Source organism: Netta rufina (assembly GCF_964035555.1).
Source record: "Netta rufina genome assembly, chromosome: 2".
NCBI classification, from domain to species: Eukaryota; Metazoa; Chordata; class Aves; order Anseriformes; family Anatidae; genus Netta; species Netta rufina.
In genome coordinates, this window is record NC_140124.1 from 6,897,666 (window position 1) to 6,919,514 (window position 21,849).

The 21,849-nt window shown below is 42.4% G+C and overlaps 1 protein-coding gene across 5 annotated transcripts in view; it reads right to left on the reverse strand.

The window, feature by feature from the left end:
• The window catches only part of PRKAG2 (protein kinase AMP-activated non-catalytic subunit gamma 2), a gene marked incomplete at its 5' end in the record, with an annotated part of 209,706 nt that overhangs the window by 5,735 nt on the left and 182,122 nt on the right, over window positions 1-21,849 (reverse strand). For all 5 annotated transcript variants that reach the window (XM_084282200.1, XM_084282201.1, XM_084282202.1 and 2 more), the window contains 9 exons: window positions 49-195; window positions 1,557-1,594; window positions 1,989-2,154; window positions 2,950-3,076; window positions 4,404-4,458; window positions 5,275-5,320; window positions 8,250-8,308; window positions 9,041-9,122; window positions 21,061-21,170. In XM_084282200.1, the coding sequence (XP_084138326.1) occupies window positions 49-195; window positions 1,557-1,594; window positions 1,989-2,154; window positions 2,950-3,076; window positions 4,404-4,458; window positions 5,275-5,320; window positions 8,250-8,308; window positions 9,041-9,122; window positions 21,061-21,170 (830 nt within the window). The remainder of the gene's footprint in view (window positions 1-48; window positions 196-1,556; window positions 1,595-1,988; window positions 2,155-2,949; window positions 3,077-4,403; window positions 4,459-5,274; window positions 5,321-8,249; window positions 8,309-9,040; window positions 9,123-21,060; window positions 21,171-21,849) is intronic.

The following is a 21,849-nucleotide window of genomic DNA, read 5'->3' on the forward strand; positions in this document are numbered from 1 at the left end:
CAACTTTTAACTTACCGTGAAGGAAAAAAAAATTGTAAGCCAACTCACCTCAGCCTTCACTATTCTATCAACAATGGTCTCCAGTGTTTCCAGCATACTACACTTTACAACACCTTCAAAATACTGAGAACGGTGCTGTAGGGCTTGCGTCACCGTGATATCTAGGTTATTATACGTTTTTTCAGCAGCAAGATTCTGAAAAACAAGGCAAAGACCTCACTACTTAGTAATAAAGTATTCAGTAAAGTAAATATTTTGGCATTGAGTAGACACATTTCTGGGGTAAATTGAGCCTCTTCCAAGTCCCATATTAAACAAACCAGATGCTCTTCAGTTTCAGTTTTTGGGAACAGTCAAGCATGCAATTATGTTAAACACCATATGACAGGCTGGATTAATTGAGAATACTGTTTTGTGATTATGCAGTAGGCTAATGAAAATCTCCTTACTTTGTTATCTGATATTTGGCTTGACGGCACTCATCCTGCTTTTGCCTCAAGCAGTAGGAAAAGGTAAAGATGGAGTTCTACAGATTTCAGAATACACAGAATACACTTTAAGAATATACCGGGTTTGGATTGTTTTTTTTCACAGGACAGGTGAGGACACCAACTACTCTGAGCCATACAGTAGATCCAACTAGAGAACAAATTTGGTTTCTTTGCCTTTCGTATTTGTGGGCTCAAACTCCCTCTCCTGGACTGTGCTGGCACTGCCATTTGACATAAATTGTTGTATGTAATTTAATAAGTACTATGGAATAATAAAAAAAAGAAAGTCCATCACCAGTAAAAGCAACAAAGTTAAAAGATTAAATTAAACATTTCCAACTTGCATTCTAAGAACAGTAGCCTGCTTGGAGCAAAAGGACTTCGTCCAGACTAGCAAAAGTCTTCCTTGCAGGAAGGATGCAAAGGAAATACATTTTGTCTTACCTGAGTAGGAAATGAAATTTACTGATGAGACAACACTACTGGAATCATTGAAACAGATACACATCGAGTGTACATCTACAGTAAGTAGATGACCCTGACAACTGGAATAGCATTAGTGGGGTGCACTTGAAGAATATTGAGGATATGCTCATGCAACTAAGATCTTATAGAATGTTTTACTATAGTCTAAGATACCAGCCTGATCAACAGAAAAATCTAGATGTGCTAGTACTTCAGTCAGAGGATAACTATTAACAGTCATGTGCATCAGTGAGAGGCAAAAATCGTCCTCTATTACCAGAAGATAGACATGAAGCAACGTAAATGCCAGCACAAGAAAACAAGTAAACCTTCCATGAAAAACCATACACCAGTGTGGTCGCCTGTGTTCAAGAATTAGGCAAAGAACAGATGAAGAAATAGGAGTGTCCTTCAGGAGACTCCTTGTCAAAACGTCATGCAAGAAGTGCACACTGTGTAGGGTGAATTGAATCTGTCTTATTCAGTTGGCTAACTAAAGCCTAAGGAACAAAATAGCCACAATCGATATATATTAACAAATTCATTTCTAAATGCTTACTACATATAAAATATGTAATAGAATATAAAAGAAATACTTACTATTACATCAAATTTGGAATAAATATCTACAACTTTTCCTAGAAAGAAAAATATACGTTAACAAAGTGTTTCAAATATGAAGTTCATTTTCTTACATCCTGTTTGCATGATATCTTATCATTACACAGAAAGCAAAGAGACGAGTCAAGAAGGAAAATGGAAAAAAAAAAAGCAAACAAGACAAAAACCCCCCAACTCATGATGAGCTCTTTCAGTCCCATCAACCTACATCTTGCATAAGTACTTTTTCAATATGTTATAATATTTATTTAATGTTATATATACTGTATATAAAATGCATATATGTTTGAGTTTTATATATGTATATATAATATATATATATATTTATATATATATATATGTGGGGAGGGCAGGGAATAAATCATTCATTTATCTTAACCACGCTCTTATTACAGAAGAACGAACACACACCTGACTCATCCACAACGGGTAACGCCGATATCCTTCTCTCTACAAATATATTCAAGGCTTTAATGATAGGAGTGTCTGGATGTATGAAGGCAATGTTGTGATAAGTTCCTATTCCAAGTTCATCCAGATTCTTCTTCATAAAGGCAGGCTTTGGCATCTCTGACATCTAGGAAAAGCAGAATGAATGTATTTACAGTGCAGTTTTCTGCAAGATGTGCTACAGGTATCAGGTTTCCCTAGCGACTGGCACATACATCAGGAAATCTGTATTCACTCATCCATCTATAGGCTCCACATGATTGTTACAGATCATTACAGTAATCTGCTTTTAAATTTACATAAAGCCAAAACAAGCTTAGATCTAGAAGCGTTACTACTGTTTAAAGCTCTACATTAAGACTATGTAACTAGGTGTTGGGGTTTCTTTTTTTTTTTTTTGCTTGTCAGTTTATTTTTGTATCACTAAAAGCTTTTGATCCTGAGCTATGTCATTGCCACTGAAACTGAAGATTCTGCATGCTTTGTGCTTATTTTGAACTCCTGGTGCTTTGTTTGGCCTCCTGTCTATTCCTGTGACCAATGTATGGTACAATGAATTACGACAGTCTCGTCTCTGGGAGATTATTCATTATTCTATCCACGTAATCAAGGAAGCTTATGAAGCTGCATAGACCATCCAGAAAAGGACACCAAAATACTCAAAAAGTCAAGACAAGACCCTTGTGTTTAGTTGGTTTTGTTTGTTTTTGTTTTAAATGACTAAAAATAAAGAAGTGTATGGGTACTCCATCAAGCCAACTTCTTTCTTATAAAAAAAAAAAAAGACATACAAAAACAAAATGTAGTGCTCAAATATCAAAGATTATAAAGAAGTTTCTGAACTAAGGCTTACATTAATATTTCAGATGTCTACCTGGGTGTGAGGAGGCAGTTAAAGCAAAACATAACTTTAAGTACTTACAAAAAGCTGGAGGAACTTCAGGATTCTTTTATGGGTAAGTATATAAAGTGCATTTCCACTGACAGGATCTATAACTGGCAATCTGTGGATTTTGTTTTTGATCAATGAATATACAGCATCAAAAAGGCTGAGGAGAAAAAAAAAAAAAGAATTTTAGCCACCAACAAGTAACGTTAAGTGATATATATACAGATTTACAAGCTAAGGGATTTCAAACTATCTATAGTGATCTGCTTACAAACATCCTAAACCAGTAATAATGTAGTGACAAAAAAGTGATTTTCTGTGGTAAATAAGTATTTCTCCTTTCCTTTCTACAAGTGTAGATTGTTTTTCAAATGTCTGCTGTCCTCACTGCTGTCTCTTCTGTTCAGAGACAAACAGTGAAAATAATTGTTCCTGCAATTAACACATCTCAATCCCAACCTTCTGTAACATTTTCTAGGAAGAACATTTTTATGGATAACTGTATGCATGCAATTAAGCCAAAACAATTATCTAATCATTTCACTGAATTACCACCAGGTATTAGCAAGTAGTTATTCTCAGGAGATCTGAAACACTGCTCCAGACTCCATTCCTCTGTATTACAGCCTATGATTTAGCAATATTCCAACCTATGCACGTCTATTCTCCTGTAAGTATCACTGATTTTGGTCCTAATAAGACTGCAATAAAAACAGTTTACTGCCAATTATAATAAATTAGCAAGGAATACATTCAGTAAGAACTTTGCATGTTCTCAGTCCCTTACAGGGATGAACTATCTCCATTACATACACACGAAGCCAAAATTCCCCATATTGCAGTTCAGATTCCACTCCTGAAGTCAGCATTTAACTAGTCCTAAGTGTTGCAGTCCAACTGTCACAAGACCCTTTCTGGATCGGGACTTAAGCTGACTTTCTGTAGCCTTTTAAACATATCCTACTGCATTATCTTCATTTTTATACATCTCTTTTTGAACCTTTGAAAGCAATCACTATTTTCTTCTCATAAGATATTTTTTGCAAGCAGTTATCATTCAAACACATTCGCCATGACTAAATTTAATAACTTATTCATGAATTAATTGTAGCTAAGGATCTAGCATACCATTACGTCGAGGTAATCACTAATTCCCTTCATTAGTTTCCTTTGATTGGGTATAAACAATCCTATTCCAGCAACTGAAAGTAAGAATCAGAACTGCACTCTCCTATTGCAAGATTAAAAAGGATGGAAGTTTTATAGCGATCAGCTAAAGCTGTTGCTCAAATTACCTTTGGTAAATAAGGTACAATGGCAATTTAAAAACCATTCCTTTAAAATTCCATTGAGACAAAAAGATACCTACTGAACTAAGGTAATTTAGATTTTAATGAACGCAACCTAGTAAGAAAGCAGAACAAAAATTCAGTGTTGAGACGGAGTTTGTTTATTTCAAGTTAAGCAAAATGAAAGGAAAATCTTACCTTGCATCTGGGGAGATGTTCACTAAAGGTTTAAACGTCTCTTGTAAATAAAGCTCTGCGTATAGGAAAAGACACCATTATCATTTACATGAAAACATCAACATTTTAAAGAAAGCATTTTATGAATTCCTTAGTACAAAATTAAGTGGACAGAAGAGACAAAGTATATACAGTCTATTTAGATGTTCTACCTCTTACACACGTTTACCTGTACTGACATTAAAAAGAATCCAAAGTTTTAAAAGGAGTAACTGATTACCACCAGGGGTCACTGCAACAACAGCCAACAATTTTACTTTACCACTTTCCTCTTTTCTGAAGGGGTTTATCTCCTCCATAGAGGATTTCTGTATGTTATTATATGGCACAGAGTCATTTTTTTCCATTAAAGTTTCTCCCTGCATTCAGCACTTCTGGTCACACCCAACCATATTCTATTAATTTCTAGTCACAGCATACAATTTGCTCAGGCGTGACGTGTTGCTCATCTCAGTTCAGTCAGCACCCATTCATCTGATACTCATTTTGCATCCTGGTTCAGATACATTTCCATGCCAGATACTCCCACCACCTCTACAGCCATGTAAAGCCTCTTCCTCTGCTTAATTTGCTTCTCTTAGGAAAGAGTGAGAAGGTACTAATCAGGAAGATCAGTGAAGCAGTACATACAAAGCATGATCACTCTGGTTCAGATTGTTTCAGGTAGAAAAAATAAGCAGCAGGAACATGCAGACAAGCTTTTGCTACTCCTGCTTTCATTAAAAGTATGCAGAGATAAACTAGTTATGTCTATGATTAACTAAGAATGCTGAATTCTATGCTGAACAATATTAGAACACGTAATTAGGAATCAAGCAGTAAACAATCTTACCCCTCCAGGTTTCTATCTTGTGCTCCTCCAATTCATAGATCTGAACCTGCAATAGGTACATGGAAAATTTCACTTGAAAGCAATAATTTTAAGCCCAAAATAATTGCCTATATATTAATAATCTCGTTAATTTCCTTGTATTTCATTGGAGGCAATTTAACATTTAGAGTAAGAATCCCAGCTAATTAACTGCCCAGTCCACAACAACATTTCTTGGCAACACAAGAGAAAAGGGTGCAATCCTGCTCGATGCGCAGAGCCATACTGGACCTGCCAGCTCAAGGGACAGGAGAGATTTTTCCCCCTGCCCAGGTTGCCGTCTGGATCTCTGCTAGGCTCAAAGGCACCTCCTCAGTAATTCACCTCACCTTAAAACAATCACGCTGGGTAAACCCTCTGAGGATACCTCACCCACCTAACCAAGTAAAGAGCTTATCCCGATCACTACTTAATGCTAAAAAGAGATTAATTTCACTCTTGCTGGACTACAAACAAGCAGCAGCGCTTGGTTTAGTGCTCAGCTCAACCAGAAGAATCACCGTTATATTTATTTTTTTCTCCCCAAGTTTCATCTTTTACTGATGTCACATTCTTCAAACGTTTTTGGGAGCTGCATCTACGCCACGCTGGTGCAGCAGAACTGCTGAGAGCATGCAATGCTGATCACCTAACCTGTGCTCAGCTGGTACGGGGCACCAAACAGACAAAAAATAAATAGTGAAAGTTACTTATTTTCTGCTGGTTTAGGTTCCTCTAGGTTCAGAAAAACCTATAAACCCTGCTGAAGCTGGAAAGTTTATAGGTGAAGTGTAGGAGCGTCTACAAAGCCTGCTACATTTGTCTTTGGACCAAAAGAGACTACTTCTGGATTGCTGTTCAACATTTCTATCAGTATCTGGATGCAGGGTGTTCTCAGTTTGCTGCTGACACTAAACCTGGGGGTGCTTTTGACTGCCTGGATGGCAGCACTGGGTAATAAGGAGCAGCAGGAGGTTCAGCAAAAGGGAAATGCTGGGTGCTGCACCTGGGATGCAGCAATGATGAGTGGCTGGAGAGCAGCTGGGCAGAAAGGGAGCTGGGGCGGCTGGTGGCAGCAGGCTCAATGCCCTCTACAACTCTCTCATCGCTCTCTACAACTTCCCAAGCAGGAGAAGTGCAAGAGGAAGGTGCTGGTCACTGCGTCCAGCTGACTGGTGACAGGACGCAGGGTAACGGCACACAGCTGCACCAGGGGAGGCTCAGACTGGACATTAGAAAATATTTCTTTACCATGAGGGTGGTCCAACACTGGAAAAGGCTTCCCATCAAGGTGGTTATGCCCCCTGCCTGGCAGTGCTCAAGAGATATTGTGGTAATGCCCTCACTCGTGTGCTTTAACTTTTGGTTAGCCCTGATACAGTCAGGCAGTTGAACCAGATGATCTTTGAAAGCTCCTTCCAAATGGACTATTCTGTTCTTTTATCACCTTTCAAAAAGTGTAAGGGAACGTTAAATGGACATACTGTAATTAGGCTGTTTTAGGTACAACCGATGGAATAGCGTGTTAGGTGACACGAGTAAGTGGCAACAGTTAGACCTTAGGTAAAATTTTATGGAAAAAGTGGTATTATTGGAGGTTGAGGGCCATTAGAATATGGAAATTATCAGCGTGCAATCAATTTCCATTCACCTTTTTTCCACTCCACCTTGTAAATCCCCAGAAGACAAAAAAAAAAACCAAAAAACTCTGAAACTTTAAAAACAAACATGACCAACTAGCTTTGAGAAGCCGAATGTATCAGCTGTCTGCTTCATCCAACTGTTCTTGATATTTTAGCTGGTTGAACAGTAGGTATATTTTAATTAGAAGAGGGGGAATTGGGATTTGACAGGAACAAGAAAGGGATGTAAATGTCTGTATGAACATGTAAGCAAGAGGATCTCATCAACTGACTGCCAATGGGAATGGTAAATTACAGTTAATTGAAGTCAAGAGATCTCCAAGTGATTGTGCAACTCAGCCTTGCAACTAAAGAATTTCCCTGTGTTTAACTAGTTTAACTCGTCTGTTCTCCAGCATCATTTCAAAACCTGAGTAACCTTTTAAAGCACCCAAGCCTACACAAGCTAGCTTGCTGCTTAGCTCCACGTATCGCTTTCAGGATAACTCTATCATAGTTATTAGACAAAGATGATTTATTTATAAATAAATTTACAAATGCTTATAAATATTTATAATTTTTATATAATTTATATATATAATTTAATATGTAAATCTATAAATATTTATAAATAAATTTATAAATAAATGTATAAATTAATAAAATGACAATGTATAAATTAATAAAATGACACTGTGTAGCTACGTGTTTGATTTTTAAATACAACTAACTTTTTCATATAATTTTAAACACTCCCCCCAGCCCCAACTACGTTTTTGGTTGATGTTCCACACTCATCCAGAGCCCTGATTACTGTGCTTTGAACCAACCTGGACACAAGCACGCAGTGTGATCAATAATCGAGTATTTCACCCTCACACATTTTATATTAGGTCTAATATTGAATTAGTAAGTTAGGATAGGTCCTTCACCCCAAATGCAGTAGACAACAGCTGCAATTCCAAGTGGAGCCTGGTATCCAAACCCCAGGCTGTCATTATGGTGAAGCAGCAGGCAACACGTAACAAATGGTAGTAGTTGTTAAGGAAATTCCTCGTGTTTATACATGTATAACTGAAGCAAACAAATTCTGTTACCTGCCCAAGCTCGTGGGACTTTCATGGGTAGAGCTGGGAATTGAACCCAGGTATCTTGATACCATCCTACTGCCTTGACCACAAAACTATCCTCTCTTTCAAAAGAACTCAACAAGTTACTCCTGACAAAGCTAAGCTTCCAGAAGCTTAAAAATAACGGCAATCCATCCTTCAAGCAGTTTGCTATTTCAGTTTGTGTACAGTCTAACAACCGACAGCAGCTCATCGTCATACTTACCATTGGAGATTTATAGTATCTATGCAGTATGTTAATGAAATCTGTAATTGTTAACATTCCTGCAAAAAGTGATGAGAAAAAAGTTCTTCAGATATATACTTAAGATACAGAAATACAGTTACATTCTCCATTTAAAGTCACACTGTATCATTTAACAAACATTACATCTGTGTAACATGCTATTTGTATTGGATTAATCAACTGCTTAATTCCAAAACTATGTATATAACATTTTCATATTGATACAATCATCCAGAATAAAAATACTGAAGCCTGAAGTCATATTCAAAACTATGATCCCTGTGCTGCTCCTCTTTCAGTCTTGCCCAAAGAAAACCTATTTCTCCCTGGATGGGACATAATACCTGCGGTATTCAGAGTTAGTTCTGGTATTTAGTCACATCAGAGAGCACCTTATTGAGAACATGCTGAGAAAGAGATGATTGTATTCCATGCATATCAGAATACTGGAGCAATGTTTTCTTTTTATAGTTCTAATTTAATTTTATTTTATTTTTTGGTGACTGTTGCATTTATTTTTAAATGCACAGAGAAACAGACATATTAGACAACAAATTACAGAAGCTGTTGACCTGGAAGAATCATCACAATTCTCAAAGAACTACAAAACTGTGCAAGCCAGCAAAAATTCTTTGCTCACAAGGAGCAAACAAAGAAGCCCAGCATGTCTCGGGGTGTTAGACCATGACTAGCCCCAAACCACGTTCAGCACCAGTGCAGCACCCTGAAAATTCAAGTAATCCTTAACAGCAATCCTTAGAAGCACCTACCTACAAAACTCTGTTTTTTACTCTCCCACAGTGGAGCTGCTCTCACACCATTTGCCACCAAGGCAAAAAAGGCCTTCTTTACCTGCAAAAGGAATGAACAAATAAATAAATCTTTGCTCTTCATTTGGCATGTCAGACACCGACAGAAGGTTTCCTCAGCTGCTAGGAAGAACGCAGTATAGAAAGATAGCTGGGATTCAAAACAGAACAAAAGCCACACACACCACAAAAAACTTAAATTGTTTACTTCTGAGATGTTTAAAAAACTTAGCAAGACCTGGTTTTGTTCCATTATGGGAACATGCTGTGTGAAAACCCCTGATGAAGAAATAAGCTGACAGAGCTGAGAAGATATGCTCATTAGCTGCGAATTTATTCCTTTTGATATTAACTGTGATAATTATTAAAAAGGTCATGCTTATGGAGGGAGCGGGGAGGGGAATAATCATCTGTAATTAACATAATTGTCAGAACTACGCAGTTTATAAGCATAGCTTGAGATTTGAAAATTTTACTATGTTCTAGGTACCATTCACTATAGCAGCAGTTGCATGGAAAAAAAAAAAAGAGAAATTTCATTTCATCTCCAGCTTCTAGACTCTGTGGGCTTCAAGAGGGCTAAGCAGTCAGCGGAATCCCGTGCCATACAACATTTGACATTAGACTCAGTGTTGTAATTTATCACTTTAAAATTCTACAAATTTCATAAGCCCTCTGGGCTGCCCCAGAGCCCATCACCTCTCCTGCACTTCAGAAATCTGCACGCAGCGTTTCACACGCCTGGTGTTAATCCTCTTGTAGGTGAGCCACCTTTAAGACGAGGCTTCCGAAAGCAATCTGTATTTCTCGCAGCCTCTCTGCAGCCAGCCTGCTTCCTCTGCGATCCCCAGGAGCCCCTCTGCTCTCCTGACCTCAGAGGACTGCTCCCCAAGCCCCTTTCTGACTTTACCAGTGCTTCTGCTGCACCATCAATGAATAGGAATGATGATCCCTGTAACCACCATCCCTAAAATGCACTGAAACTGAATTAAATACATGGGAAAAAATACCCAGCACCACACATAAGACCACAATGCACACACCGGGGAGTATTTCTCTAGCAAAGGGCTAAATAGAAAGGTCCCCGAGGTATTAAGGCACCTCACTGACACAGGGAGGAGTCAGGTGAAACAAACATTTCCAAATCCACCACAGGAGCCTACTGACTCCTAAGGAAGGCTAAAACCACAAAGAAAGCCTCCAGGCAGCCACACAAAGCGTTCCCACATACCAACATCACACTTGGTCTTAACACAGCGAAAGTGAAGAGCAGCGAGCTATTTGGAGAGTAGATAAGAGGCAGAGGTGAGTTCACACAGCCTAACTCCACCTTGGGGCAAAGAAAGTGGGTTCTAATTATTCTTCATTAAAAAAAAATAAGTACACTCAGACTGTCTGAAACTGAGAGCCTTCAGCTTTGGTATCTTTTGGAAGAATGGTTGTTTCGAGATTTATTGGTCACTGTCAACTTACATCCTACGTCTTCCATGAGTTACACATTCAAGCTCCATCGCAGCACTGAGGTAACAGCTAATCTGGTAACACCAGAGAAGTAAAGGGTTTCTTTCCAAATAGGAATCATGCAGCAGAACTCCTCAGGAGAGCTTATAAACTCTGCTAACCTGAGAAGAAATGCCCACAGGAGACAAGACGTGAAATGCCAAGCGTGAGACTTCAGGCAGCTTCCAAATTCGTGCCACTCATCTAGCAAGATGGGAAAATTGAGGATTATTTTACAGTCAGAAACGATACTTGAAGAGAGAATGCCAAAAATGCACTAGGCTATACACTGAGACAATCCAGGAAGGAAAGAAAGTTTCCTGAAAGGATCAGTTCTTCCTCTGACCCGTTGATATATTTGCAAGTATTTGTCTCAAAGCACCTCACAAGTCTTCTGTTAGATGCCCTCGTCTAGCTTTAGAAGACAGATTTTGGAAAAACTGCGGCCTGCTGGACAGATAGATGTGCTAAGGTAGCTCAGAGTTCAAGCCTGCATAAAAGCCACCGAATTCAGCTTGGGAACGAGGATAGTAAATGTCTGAAGTAAGAGAAAACAAACATTTAAGAAAAGAAAATGATATTCATTTTCCTAGGTTGTCCTTCCCAACCACAGCTTAAATGATAGTCCCACTGTTTCCCTCAGGGAAAGCGTTAGGCAGTCACCTTCTAAACCAAACAGCAGTGCCAACAGGCCTTTATGTAAATACTTATTTCAGCAAGGTCATTACAAACCAAAAAACAACCTCATGCCTACTTGCTAGTGCTGCTCGCAAGCACAAACACCCCTCATCCACTCACACTTCCCTTCAGGTCCTGTGGTTTCCCAATTTCAGTTGCCCAAAGCATGGCTCGGTGGCCTGCCAAGGCGCTGGGGTGTGGAGCTGGGCTTCCGTCCAGCACATTTAGATGTCTCGGTGATGTTCGTGCAGAAAATCCCCACGAGGACCTTCCTTGCAGACGATGGGCAGTCTGGAGGCTTTGAAGGTCGCTGCCGTGTCCCATCCTCAGGCCTCCAGCAGCGCTGTTAATCCTCGATCCCAGCAGCAGCGCTCGTGGGAGGCCAGCTCTCTGATCTGAGTGTTGGCCTGACCTCCCCAAAGCCATTGTTCTTCAGCCAGATCCCAGAGATTGCTCAGCCCCACGAACAAACGCTCTCCAAACACAGCCCTTTTGTTCCTGTTAACCCTGTAGTGGCCCTAACAAAGGAAAGGCTTTGCAAAAACTACTTGCACTCAGATGAGGAATCTCACCCGCCGTGACCACGTACCTTCTCCAAAATCCTGCCCCTTAGGTGAGGGTCACATCACTGCAAAGAGCAGCGACTGGAGTCCTGCAGCGTGTTGTGTGTCACCTTTCACTGCTCTACAGTGAATTGAAGAAGCTTTTCGTACTACAGGAGCTCTTTCTACCAGTTTTGAGCGTGCTGAGTAAAGGCACAGAATAATTTAGGTGAGATAGGACTTCTAGAGGTCGTTGCTTTTGTACACCGTCCAAATGTTTTCCCTTTAAGTCTTAGGGAGGACACAGCCTCCCTCCCGTGTGAGGGTCACTACCAAGAAAGATGCAGTTGGACCCGTACACGAGAAGCCCTGTGTTCCCACAGAGCCAAATACTTGGAAAACCTCACCCCTTAAGGGTTACAAGCTCCAAAACAGCCCGAATGCCAGGCAGGGGCACCTGAAACACTCACAGCAGACTAAAGATCTCACCAAGCCACGCAAAAAGCTTCTTCCTCACTGATAGGAAGCACTGAAGGGTCTCTCATCGCTGTGATACTCCTCACCAGCTGTCTCACTACTTTAGGTAAGGGGTCGTTTTTGCAAGGGCATGGAAAAAGCCTCTGAAAAAAAAACAGAAGATGAACTGGTGTGCAAAATGCCACGTCCACGCACGTACTTCCACATTGTTTTACCTAAACGTGCTATGCACGTGGCTACAGCTTTCAGAAGCGACCAGTGGCTTTCAAACTTGTCCGCCAGGACTACCCCGTAAAGTAAAGAGGGTGGCTGCTAACACCACCATCACTTGTTCCCTTTGTTTAGCTAAAAGGTTCTTGTCCTGGGAAAAATGGTAGGGAAAAGCTATCACAGGATCCTGGGGGGAAAGGAGCAGTGCAGAGTGGGGTAGAGAGAACCCCGCTGTGCTGACAGACATCTCCCCGCCACCACAGCCTCAGTGCCAGCATTAATTTGAAAAAAATGGCAAGTGAGAGAAGTGAGGAGCACAGAGGCTTCAGATGTGCAAGTATGAAGCATAGGAAGGGCAGGAAAGACTGATAGTGTGGAGGGTGTTAAAAAAATTCCCAAACTCCTGTGCTCCAGGTGCTATCCAAGGTGATAACGTGCACTTCTCTTGCCTTATCTTTCACTCCATAAACCAAACCAGGGCACCGGCCTTACAAACCTGAAAAGGCCCTAGTGCAGCCCCAAGAGATCTCTATTTATGAGGTCAAGAAAGAAAGTGGGGTCCTCGATACTTTCACCATGTCCAATTCCTGATGGATGGATGATCAGAAGTGGGCTGGGACACTCATTGCTGCTTTCACTGGGTAAGTTGAGAACTTAAAACCTGAGGCCGTTCTCACGATGGTGTTTAAGAGCTACAACTGAGGAGCCTGGAAACCCACACCCCATAAAATTCACACGTGGGTGAAAGCATCAAGCTCAGATCTTTCAGGAACTCGCTGAGAAACAATTAGCCTGGGAAAGTTTACAAGCAACAAAGCATTCTTGAACTTTTACTTCAGTTAAAAGCAGAAAGCAGCCAGTTTTCACCCACTGGGTAAGAACAGCTGAAGTAGAAGATGACAGCCATATACCTGTAAGAATGCCACATGAGAATGCCTTCTCACTGCGTCCTTGTATTGGGTTTATGTGGCAAGGGTTTGGTAGCAGGGGTGGTTGCTGTGAGCAGAGCCCAGCAACTGCCCCATGACAGATTAGAGTCAGCTCCAGACAGCTCCGAAAGGGATCCTCCACTAGCCAGAGCCAAGCCAAGAAGTGGCTTTTCCATCTCTGGGAAAGCAGATTTAAGAAAGGGGAGAAAAAAAATGATGCACAACAGTGGCTGGGAGAGAAAGGTAAGAGTTGTGAGAGAGCCAGCCCTGCAGCACCCAAGGTGAGTGCAGCAGGAGGGCAGGAGGTGCTCCAGGCACACAGCACAAGTTCCCCTGCGGCCTGTGGAGAGGCCCCTGGTGGAGCAGGCTGTCCCCCTGCACCCATGGGTCCCACATGGAGCAGATCTCCATGCTGCAGCCCGTGGAGAGGAGCCCCCGCAGGAGCAGGGGGTCTGGGGGGAGCTGCTGCCCGTGGGGGACCCGTGCTGGAGCAGTTTGCTCCTGGGGGATGGACCCTGTGGGATGGAGCCATGTGGGAGCTGCCCACTGGTGTTACACCTCCACCACCCCTTGAAAAAGGGAAAAAAGTTTTTCCTTTTCAAGTGCTAGGAGCACCCAACTTCACACTACCTGAGTACTCCTGCCTGACGGCCGTGTTTCCTCAGATTGTCCTCACTGGAGAACGAGAAGGTACAACAGCAGCTCACCCGGAGTCTTCTCTCTCAGAGCCCAGGCACGCTGCAACAGCTCTCACTTGGTCAGACACCCGAGAGCAGCACAAACCCTCTTTGCTCTAGCAGGGAAAGCAGCAGGGCTCTGCTCTGACCCTTGTACTGCAAAATAAAACCGACACCCCCGCAACCAGCCTTTCGTTCCTTTGCTCTGTGCATGTCTACGAGCTGCCCGGCTTGCAACTTCTTTTGATGTAAAAACGCAAAGAATGGGGCAAGGGCTTCCAGCCCTACCGCTGCCTTGCTCTTGGCAGAGCTGGGAAAGGGAAACAAACACCCCCCAAAAAACAAACCTTATAGCCAATTCAGGAGATGCAAGCCTAAATCTAACTGCAATGATGTCTCCTTGGCACGTTCTCCCCTGCTGCTCGCTCCCATTACCAGGAGTGCAGGTGACTCTTGATTCTAGGAAGCCGTCATCTCTTATCTGAAAGCCATCATCTCTTATCTTTGCAAAAAGGTCTGGAAGGACTCACACTGGCTTTTTCCCCCTTACTTCATTCTCAACTTCATTCTCCAGAGGCTGGAGCAGCTCTGCTGTGGAGCCAGGCTGAGGGAGTTGGGGTTGTTCAGCCTGGAGAGGAGAAGGCTCCGGGGAGACCTCACAGCGGCCTGCCAGGGCCTAAAGGGGGCTGCAGGAGAGCTGGGGAGGGACTCTTGGGATACGACAAGGAGAAGTGGCTTTAAACTGAAAGATGGGAGATTTAGATTAGATATTGGGAGGAAATTCTTCACTGTGAGTGCGGTGAGGCCCTGCCCCAGGCTGCCCAGAGGAGCTGTGGCTGCCCCATCCCTGGCAGTGCCCAAGGCCAGGCTGGATGGGGCTGGGGGCAGCCTGGGCTGCTGGGAGGGGGCCCTGCCCATGGCAGGGGGTGGCACAGGGTGGGCTTTGAGATCCCTTCTACCTCATACCACTCTGACTCTCCGAAAAAAAAACAGGTCTGCCTTCTAAGACAGCAGAAATTCTGGCTTGAAGGGACTGCTGTTCGATGCCATGCTCATGTGGGCTAAGAGTAAGAAGAGAGGTCTCGGGGGCAGAGCCACTGGGCATTGGACAGGGGACAGAAATTCCTTCCCAGATTAAGATTTGCCAAAAAAAGTGGCAGGGGTGGGGCAGGGAAGGCAAGAACAATGCATGACTTTCACTGAGCCAAGCACAAACACTTTATCTACACCCTGTGTCAATGAAGATACCACTTAATTGGTACAGGGGAACTCATTATCTTCCCCCCAGATTCAGGGCTGAGTGCTTCGTGTTGGTTCAGAGAGCTGCAGGAACGGAGCTCCAGTGCTTGTTAGCTGCAAGAGACAGGAGCAACTCTGAAGGAAAACAAAGCCTTCCAGCGCTGTCCTGCTGATTTTGGCCTGAGCTGAACGAAGGGAACTCTCCTGGGGTCTGTCTCAGCCCACAAGGCAGCTAGAAGCTGACTTACATTGTTCTTCTGCAGCTCTGTGGGACGGGGAAGCAAGGAGGGGTGTTGACGCTCCTCAGGAACGCAGACAGAGTTGGTTTAAATTTAGCAGCTTCGGAGAGGAAAAACCTCAAAGCCAGTTAAGGAACAGCCAGCCCCTTTGTAAGGCTGCACAAACTGGTACCACAGCAGCCCAGAGGCCGCTGTGTGGTTCTGGGAGCCAAAGATTTTATAGGGGTCCTCCTGGAAGCCTGGTCTATCTCATCACCCAGGCAAGAATGACCTGGAGGGAACAAGAAGAAAGCCATTTACTTCGACTCAGCACGAGGAAGAGAAACACAAATCCTCTTCCACTCTTCTGATGTGGAATCCACTGCTTGCTCCGCAGATGTGATCTACTTCCAGCTTGTTAGACCACAAATGAAGCTCCCAGGAGATTATCCCAAATATTTTTTCTCGTTATGCAGTAGAAAAATAAGCAGTTGAGCTTCTACTAGGGTGCGATAGTTACTGAAAGAAGTCTCTTAGTAGTAATATCTGGTTCATTACCAACTTAAACTTAATTGAACAGAAAGGTTAAGTAATGCAATCTTGAAATCACGCAATCATCCAGGATTTCTTTAGGATAGAAGACAAAGAGCTCTGAAAGCTTGTTCTGATGAGTGCTTCCATAGAAAAAAATTATTAGTTTATGAAATACTCGACCTCAAAAAGAACTTCGGTATCATACTGAGCAAAAAGCCATGTGTGCTTTCGTACTAAAACAAACTTAAGAGATAAGGATATCATGTAGCCAAAGGTTAGAGCTTTTTACCCCCCCTGAGAGCTTATACAGACTTCACAAGACACAGCCACTAAATAAGTGTGCTATTATCCTGCTCATGGGACTGCAGATTACTGCTGCTATGTAGCAGGGAAGTCCCTGTCCTATCCTTACCTTTTACTTTTCTTTTAGAGGGTAGATGGAGAAGCACTAGCTTGTTTTGTAGCCAGCGACAAAATATATGTAAGTAATAAATTTGTTTGAAGGCCAGACAAAGGTCTAGCCTTAAATAACCTTATAGAGATAAGCTTCAGGAAACTGCTATAAGCTATGTTGTTAAGAGCCACTTCCTTTAAATATTCAAATAAAATTCATGATGGGGTGGAAAAGAACAGTGTGATGTTTTGTGTGCAACAGACCTAAGTCAAACTGGGGCAGTAACACAAAAAAGTGAAATTTCCCCTGCATATTGCCATGTTAAATGCCTTAATACTTGTACTCAGCCACCTCACCGAACACACACGCAGGTAACCAGTAAAGCTGCACCCTGCTCAGTGCTTTCCTGGAGTCTGATTTCCAAACTTTCCACTGAGTCAGATCTCCAAACTTCACAGGATGGCTCCTAACATCTACCTGGCTCTCAACTCTTCATGCTCAGATCAGACTTTAAAATTTCTTCAGTGTGTGTTGAAGAAAGATAAAAGCCTTCCTCAGCTGAAGCCCAGCACATTTCTCCCTTCCCATAGGATCAGAGGCCACAAAGCTCCCAGAGCTGATGAAGAAACAAGCGGCCTGTCAGCCTGTTCAGTCCTATTCCTGGTCTTCATTAGCTGCTCCTCCTGCTGCTATTTCAGGTGCAAAGCTGAGAGGAAGCCTTATCTCCTCATTCAAGGATAAAATGAGATTTTTACAATTTTTTTAAAACACTAAAACCCTCCGAGATACCGGGACTACACCTTTTTAATGAAAAGATGTCACTTTAGTGGTACGGCCTGTGTTGTGTGGTATCAGTGACCACCTCCAGTTTTCCTACAGTTACCAGTTTTGATGTACTTCTCATATCCCATGGCCAATTTTCCAGGGCAGAAGCGATGCGTGCTGCGACTTCTGTCCAGCAGAGGGAGACCCGATACCACAGTCAAACACAAACCCAGCGGCAATCTTCCGAGGAAAGGATGAAATGGAGCTGCACTGCTTTCTTCTGTCTTCTCCCATTGATTCGACAAGCTTAAACACTAAGCAAGGCAAAGAAGTGAGCCTTGTTTTAAGCTCTAGCACTATTCAAAACCTAAACTCGATTTTGAGACATTTGAGAGCTTCAAGCTTTTTTCTTGTTCTTAAATTAGGAGAAACTCATTGGGTAGAAGAGAAACAGATCCAGGGAAGACAAATATATACGAGAGCCTCTCACTCTGAGGACACTGGATGTTCCAGAAGCCTGTGTCATCAAAAGATGAATCAATTTTCTAGTACAAGACTTCGTATTAGTTATTTATATATAAGAACCAGAAAAATCTGGCTACCCTTACAAGGTACCTTCTCCTCCTTTTAATTTAGCCATTTAGGAGCTGTTCTAACGCATATTCCAGACACATGTACGTGCACCAGCCATGCTGACAAGACACTGAGTATCTAAGATACTGGAGGTGGAACGTTAACACAATGCACTAGGCAAAGAAGGGAGATACTGAAGGGAAGGATTTTGAAAATCTTGCAGCCTAGCCCAACGTGAATGTTGGGAACAGGCCGCTTAATGTTTTCTTAAATAACCCTGCAATTTACTCTTTTTGCAAAATGTGGGAAGTTGGAAGACAGCATCAGTGTTGGAGGACAAGCATAGCTTAATATTATGTTATAAATGAGAGAGCAAAGCAATTGGGATTAAATTTAATGGCACGAAGTCTGAAATATCAAAGTTCAAGCATGATGCTAAAGATACTGTTCATGTTTGTCACATACCAGAGGCTGAATGAACAACTGCAGGCTCCCCTCTACCGCTCCTTCCTGCCACCACTGCTTCCAAACACCTGGAGAAGGCTCAGAACATGCCCCATGATCACAGACCGAGGTACACCCTTCGTTCTTCTCCAGCTTCACACACAGCCATTATTAAGGATCTCAACTAAGACAGGGATTTGGTGGAAGTCAAGTGAAACGTTTTCTGTTACCATTAAGTTACCCATTTGTCTTTACAACAAATATTCACAAGGTTCTTTCACTAAAACCCTGCTTTTCTGATCATTACCTCACCAACTGGAGATGACAGCCCAAGCTCTTGATGTTAATAGCGTTATTTCAACACAGCTCCGGTGAGGAAGGCTGGTATCGGGGATCATTCTCTGTAATTCATCTACAGATTTGGGGAATCTGCCCTAACAGCTCCAAGATTCACCAGCTCATGTAATAAAGAGGAAGAATTCATCTTTCTGACTGCAGTAATGACCAAGCTCAAGCTTTTGACCACTTTTTGGCCGCTGCCAGCTGAGAAGTCAGCAAGTTGTGAGCCGTGCCACAAGCAGCAGATAGCAACTCCCAGCAGATTACCTCAGTATGAGAACAAAACCTCGGGAACAAAAGAGCTACATCGTTTAGAAGAGCTGAAAGAGCACCAGTTAGCACCAAAATCACCATCGTATCAAATCACATTTGGCCTTTCAGGATCTGAAATCAATTCTTAGTTCAGAATTGACAGCCGTTCTCTTCCTGGCAAAAGGAAAGGAGCCACAGAGATGTAGCACTGTTTTCTTCTGAGGTGGTGAAAACATCAGCACAATCTGACTCCCGTGGGAGCAAGCTTCTGTGGGACAAAGAAAACTGAACAAGAATGAGCCAGAAGAGCCTAGGGTGAAGTATTCATGATGTCTGAATGTCAAATCTTCACCAGAGCTTTCAGGACTTGCACAATCAGAGCCTACGTGACTGCTAACTGCAAGAGCAGATGCAGTTGAAAGACTCCGAACAGTCAAGACATGGCAGATAGAAGGGAAGTCAGCTACACGAACCTTTGAACTCTGTGGGATTGACGTCTGCGTGCTTGAAAGCTCTTCCTCTACAACCAGTGGTTACAACCATCTAATTGCAGGCCAGACGTCTTTTCACCACAAAATCCAGCATCCAGTCAAGGACATGGAAGCACCCTTGGGGAAGAAGCAACTGTTCCTTCATACCAAGGTGCTTAAACACAAGAAGCTCCTAGGAGAAAAGTCCGGCTGCCTGAATGGAGGAGAAAACAATCACCACTGCCTCCTGCCAGGTTAATCGTTGCGTTCAGCACTGCCTTCTCTGCCACCAGATCAGTTAAGCTGCAGGAAGTCCTACAGCACGTGGGCAGAAACGTCACCACAGCCCTGCTCAAGTTTTAATTGAATTCCAACAACGGTTGGATACTTACCTGGGAGAACTCAGCCAAGATAGCAGTATCAGAGACAATATATTGAATCCTCAGCGTGCTCTGTGTCTAAAGAGATTAATAAACTCCTTCATGAGTGAGATGCCTGGATAATCAAGAAGCCCATTGTGGAAGCTACAAGCTGCTTTTTCTTGAGCAGTAACTAAAGCCGTGGTGCTTTTAGTCACGCTGCAGAACCGACCACCAGTGCTATGCCCTGGTCACAACGCTCTTTAGTGAAAAGGACCTCAGCCTGCACAAATCAGTCTCCACATTCCACGCATCAGGATCACAATCACACAAAGCACGAAGGGACAGAGTGCTCTAATTATCTCCCCAGCCTTCCTTACACCATCTGTTTCTGCCTGTGAGTCTGGCAATCAACTCAAGAAGGATGCTCTTGGTCCTTATACAGACTACTTTGTGTGCAGTACTCATGACCTGCCATAATACTTTGCCCTGTCGTGTAAGGAGGATTTCTACCTTTTAGATCGTGGTACTAATTAATAATCCTCCACTATTCACTAGTATCCAACATGCAAGATTATTCTGTGAATATTTTGGGACCAAGTATCTGTTATATGGTTCTCTCTGACTGTGGAAGGCTGGAGTCTAAGCACATTCCATGACAAAGTACTTAACATGCACAGTGAAGCCAGAGCAGAGCACCTTTGAAAGGAAACAGACCAAAGACAAAACGAAAAAGAAATCCACCCCCCAAAAAACATCAATTGCAAAATCCAGGAAACAAAAAGCCACAGAGCTCTACCACAGTGCAGAACAGATTACTCCATTTCTGTAGCAGGCAGCTATTGCCATCTTTTGGCAACTAAACGCTTCCCACAGAGCCAAGAGCCTAGCAGATGATGATTTACTGATTAAAAGCAAAATGAGAAACTGAAAACAAAAATTTTCTGGAGACTGTAGTAATTTGTGTCATTAAGCCATCCATTCCAGCCCTAAATCATCGTAGCAACATAGCAGGAACAGGCTCAGAACACCTAGATGCTCTAACTGCTGCACAGGGGTCTTTATATGTGAGATGGCTTTACGTAAATTTTCACAGCCACAAAGAAGCCAATATAAATTTGGATTTTTCTGAACCTTTTCCCAGTGAGTGACTCCGGCTCCAACAAGTCGCCTTCTCATTCTGTTCAACCAGGAAGCCTCCCCACAGCTCCTCCTCTAGCAGAGCACGAAGGATACAGTTGAAACAATATGGGGGCTTGTATTCAAAGCACAGCATTACGGGAGAGCTGCTCAGATTTCATTGAACACTCAGGAAACACACGCCCATTAAAAAAAAAAAAGAGAACTGCAAGCAAAGGCAGACTGAAAGGAGAATACTCACTTGTAGCGTAGTGTCGAAAACAACAAGCTTAGAGCTTGTTGGAACAATGTCATAACACTTGTGTGACCTCATGAATCGCACATAAATGTCACTTTCCGATTCTTCAAGTGCTGTAAGTAAAAACATTATGTTGTTTTATTTAAATAACCTTAAAAAAAAAAAAAGAGTAAAAAGCATGCCAAATCAACTGAACACCATTGCAGGACATCCCTAAAGCAAGACTCAAATCCGTGCTTTCAGATCTAGACAGACAGTTCATCGTCCTGCACTTTGCAATTCACTTCTTTCCTTTACAATTTAATAGCACACGGGCAAATGCATTGCTTCTCCTTGACAAGAAAGGACTTCAGTACTAAAGGGTTATGTTTCGGTTTTGTTTCCCTAACAGCAAGCTATTGACTGTGCACACTTGGTACCTGAACTCCAATTACGTACAAAGCAAGTTGGAAATTTAAGTAGCATCAGGCTTAACTAAGCCTTAAGTTAATATTGCTCTGATAACAAGTTCCCCAATCGGCACCGCTCCATTCAAACTATGTTACACAAAACCTCACAAATCCCACAGTTCATTTATGAAAACAGGATCCACTGGGGCTGGACTCTTTTTTTTGTAATTTTTGTTGTTGTTGTTAAACGTGATTTGTCTGTAACAAGGACACACGATCCAATCTATATTAAATTAATTTTGCATTTATCAAGCTTAGATGCACATGTGTACAGTCTTTAGATCTGCTTGGGTATGTTACTTTTTTTTAAAAGCCCTTTGGCCCTCCGTTCTTTACGGCAGGT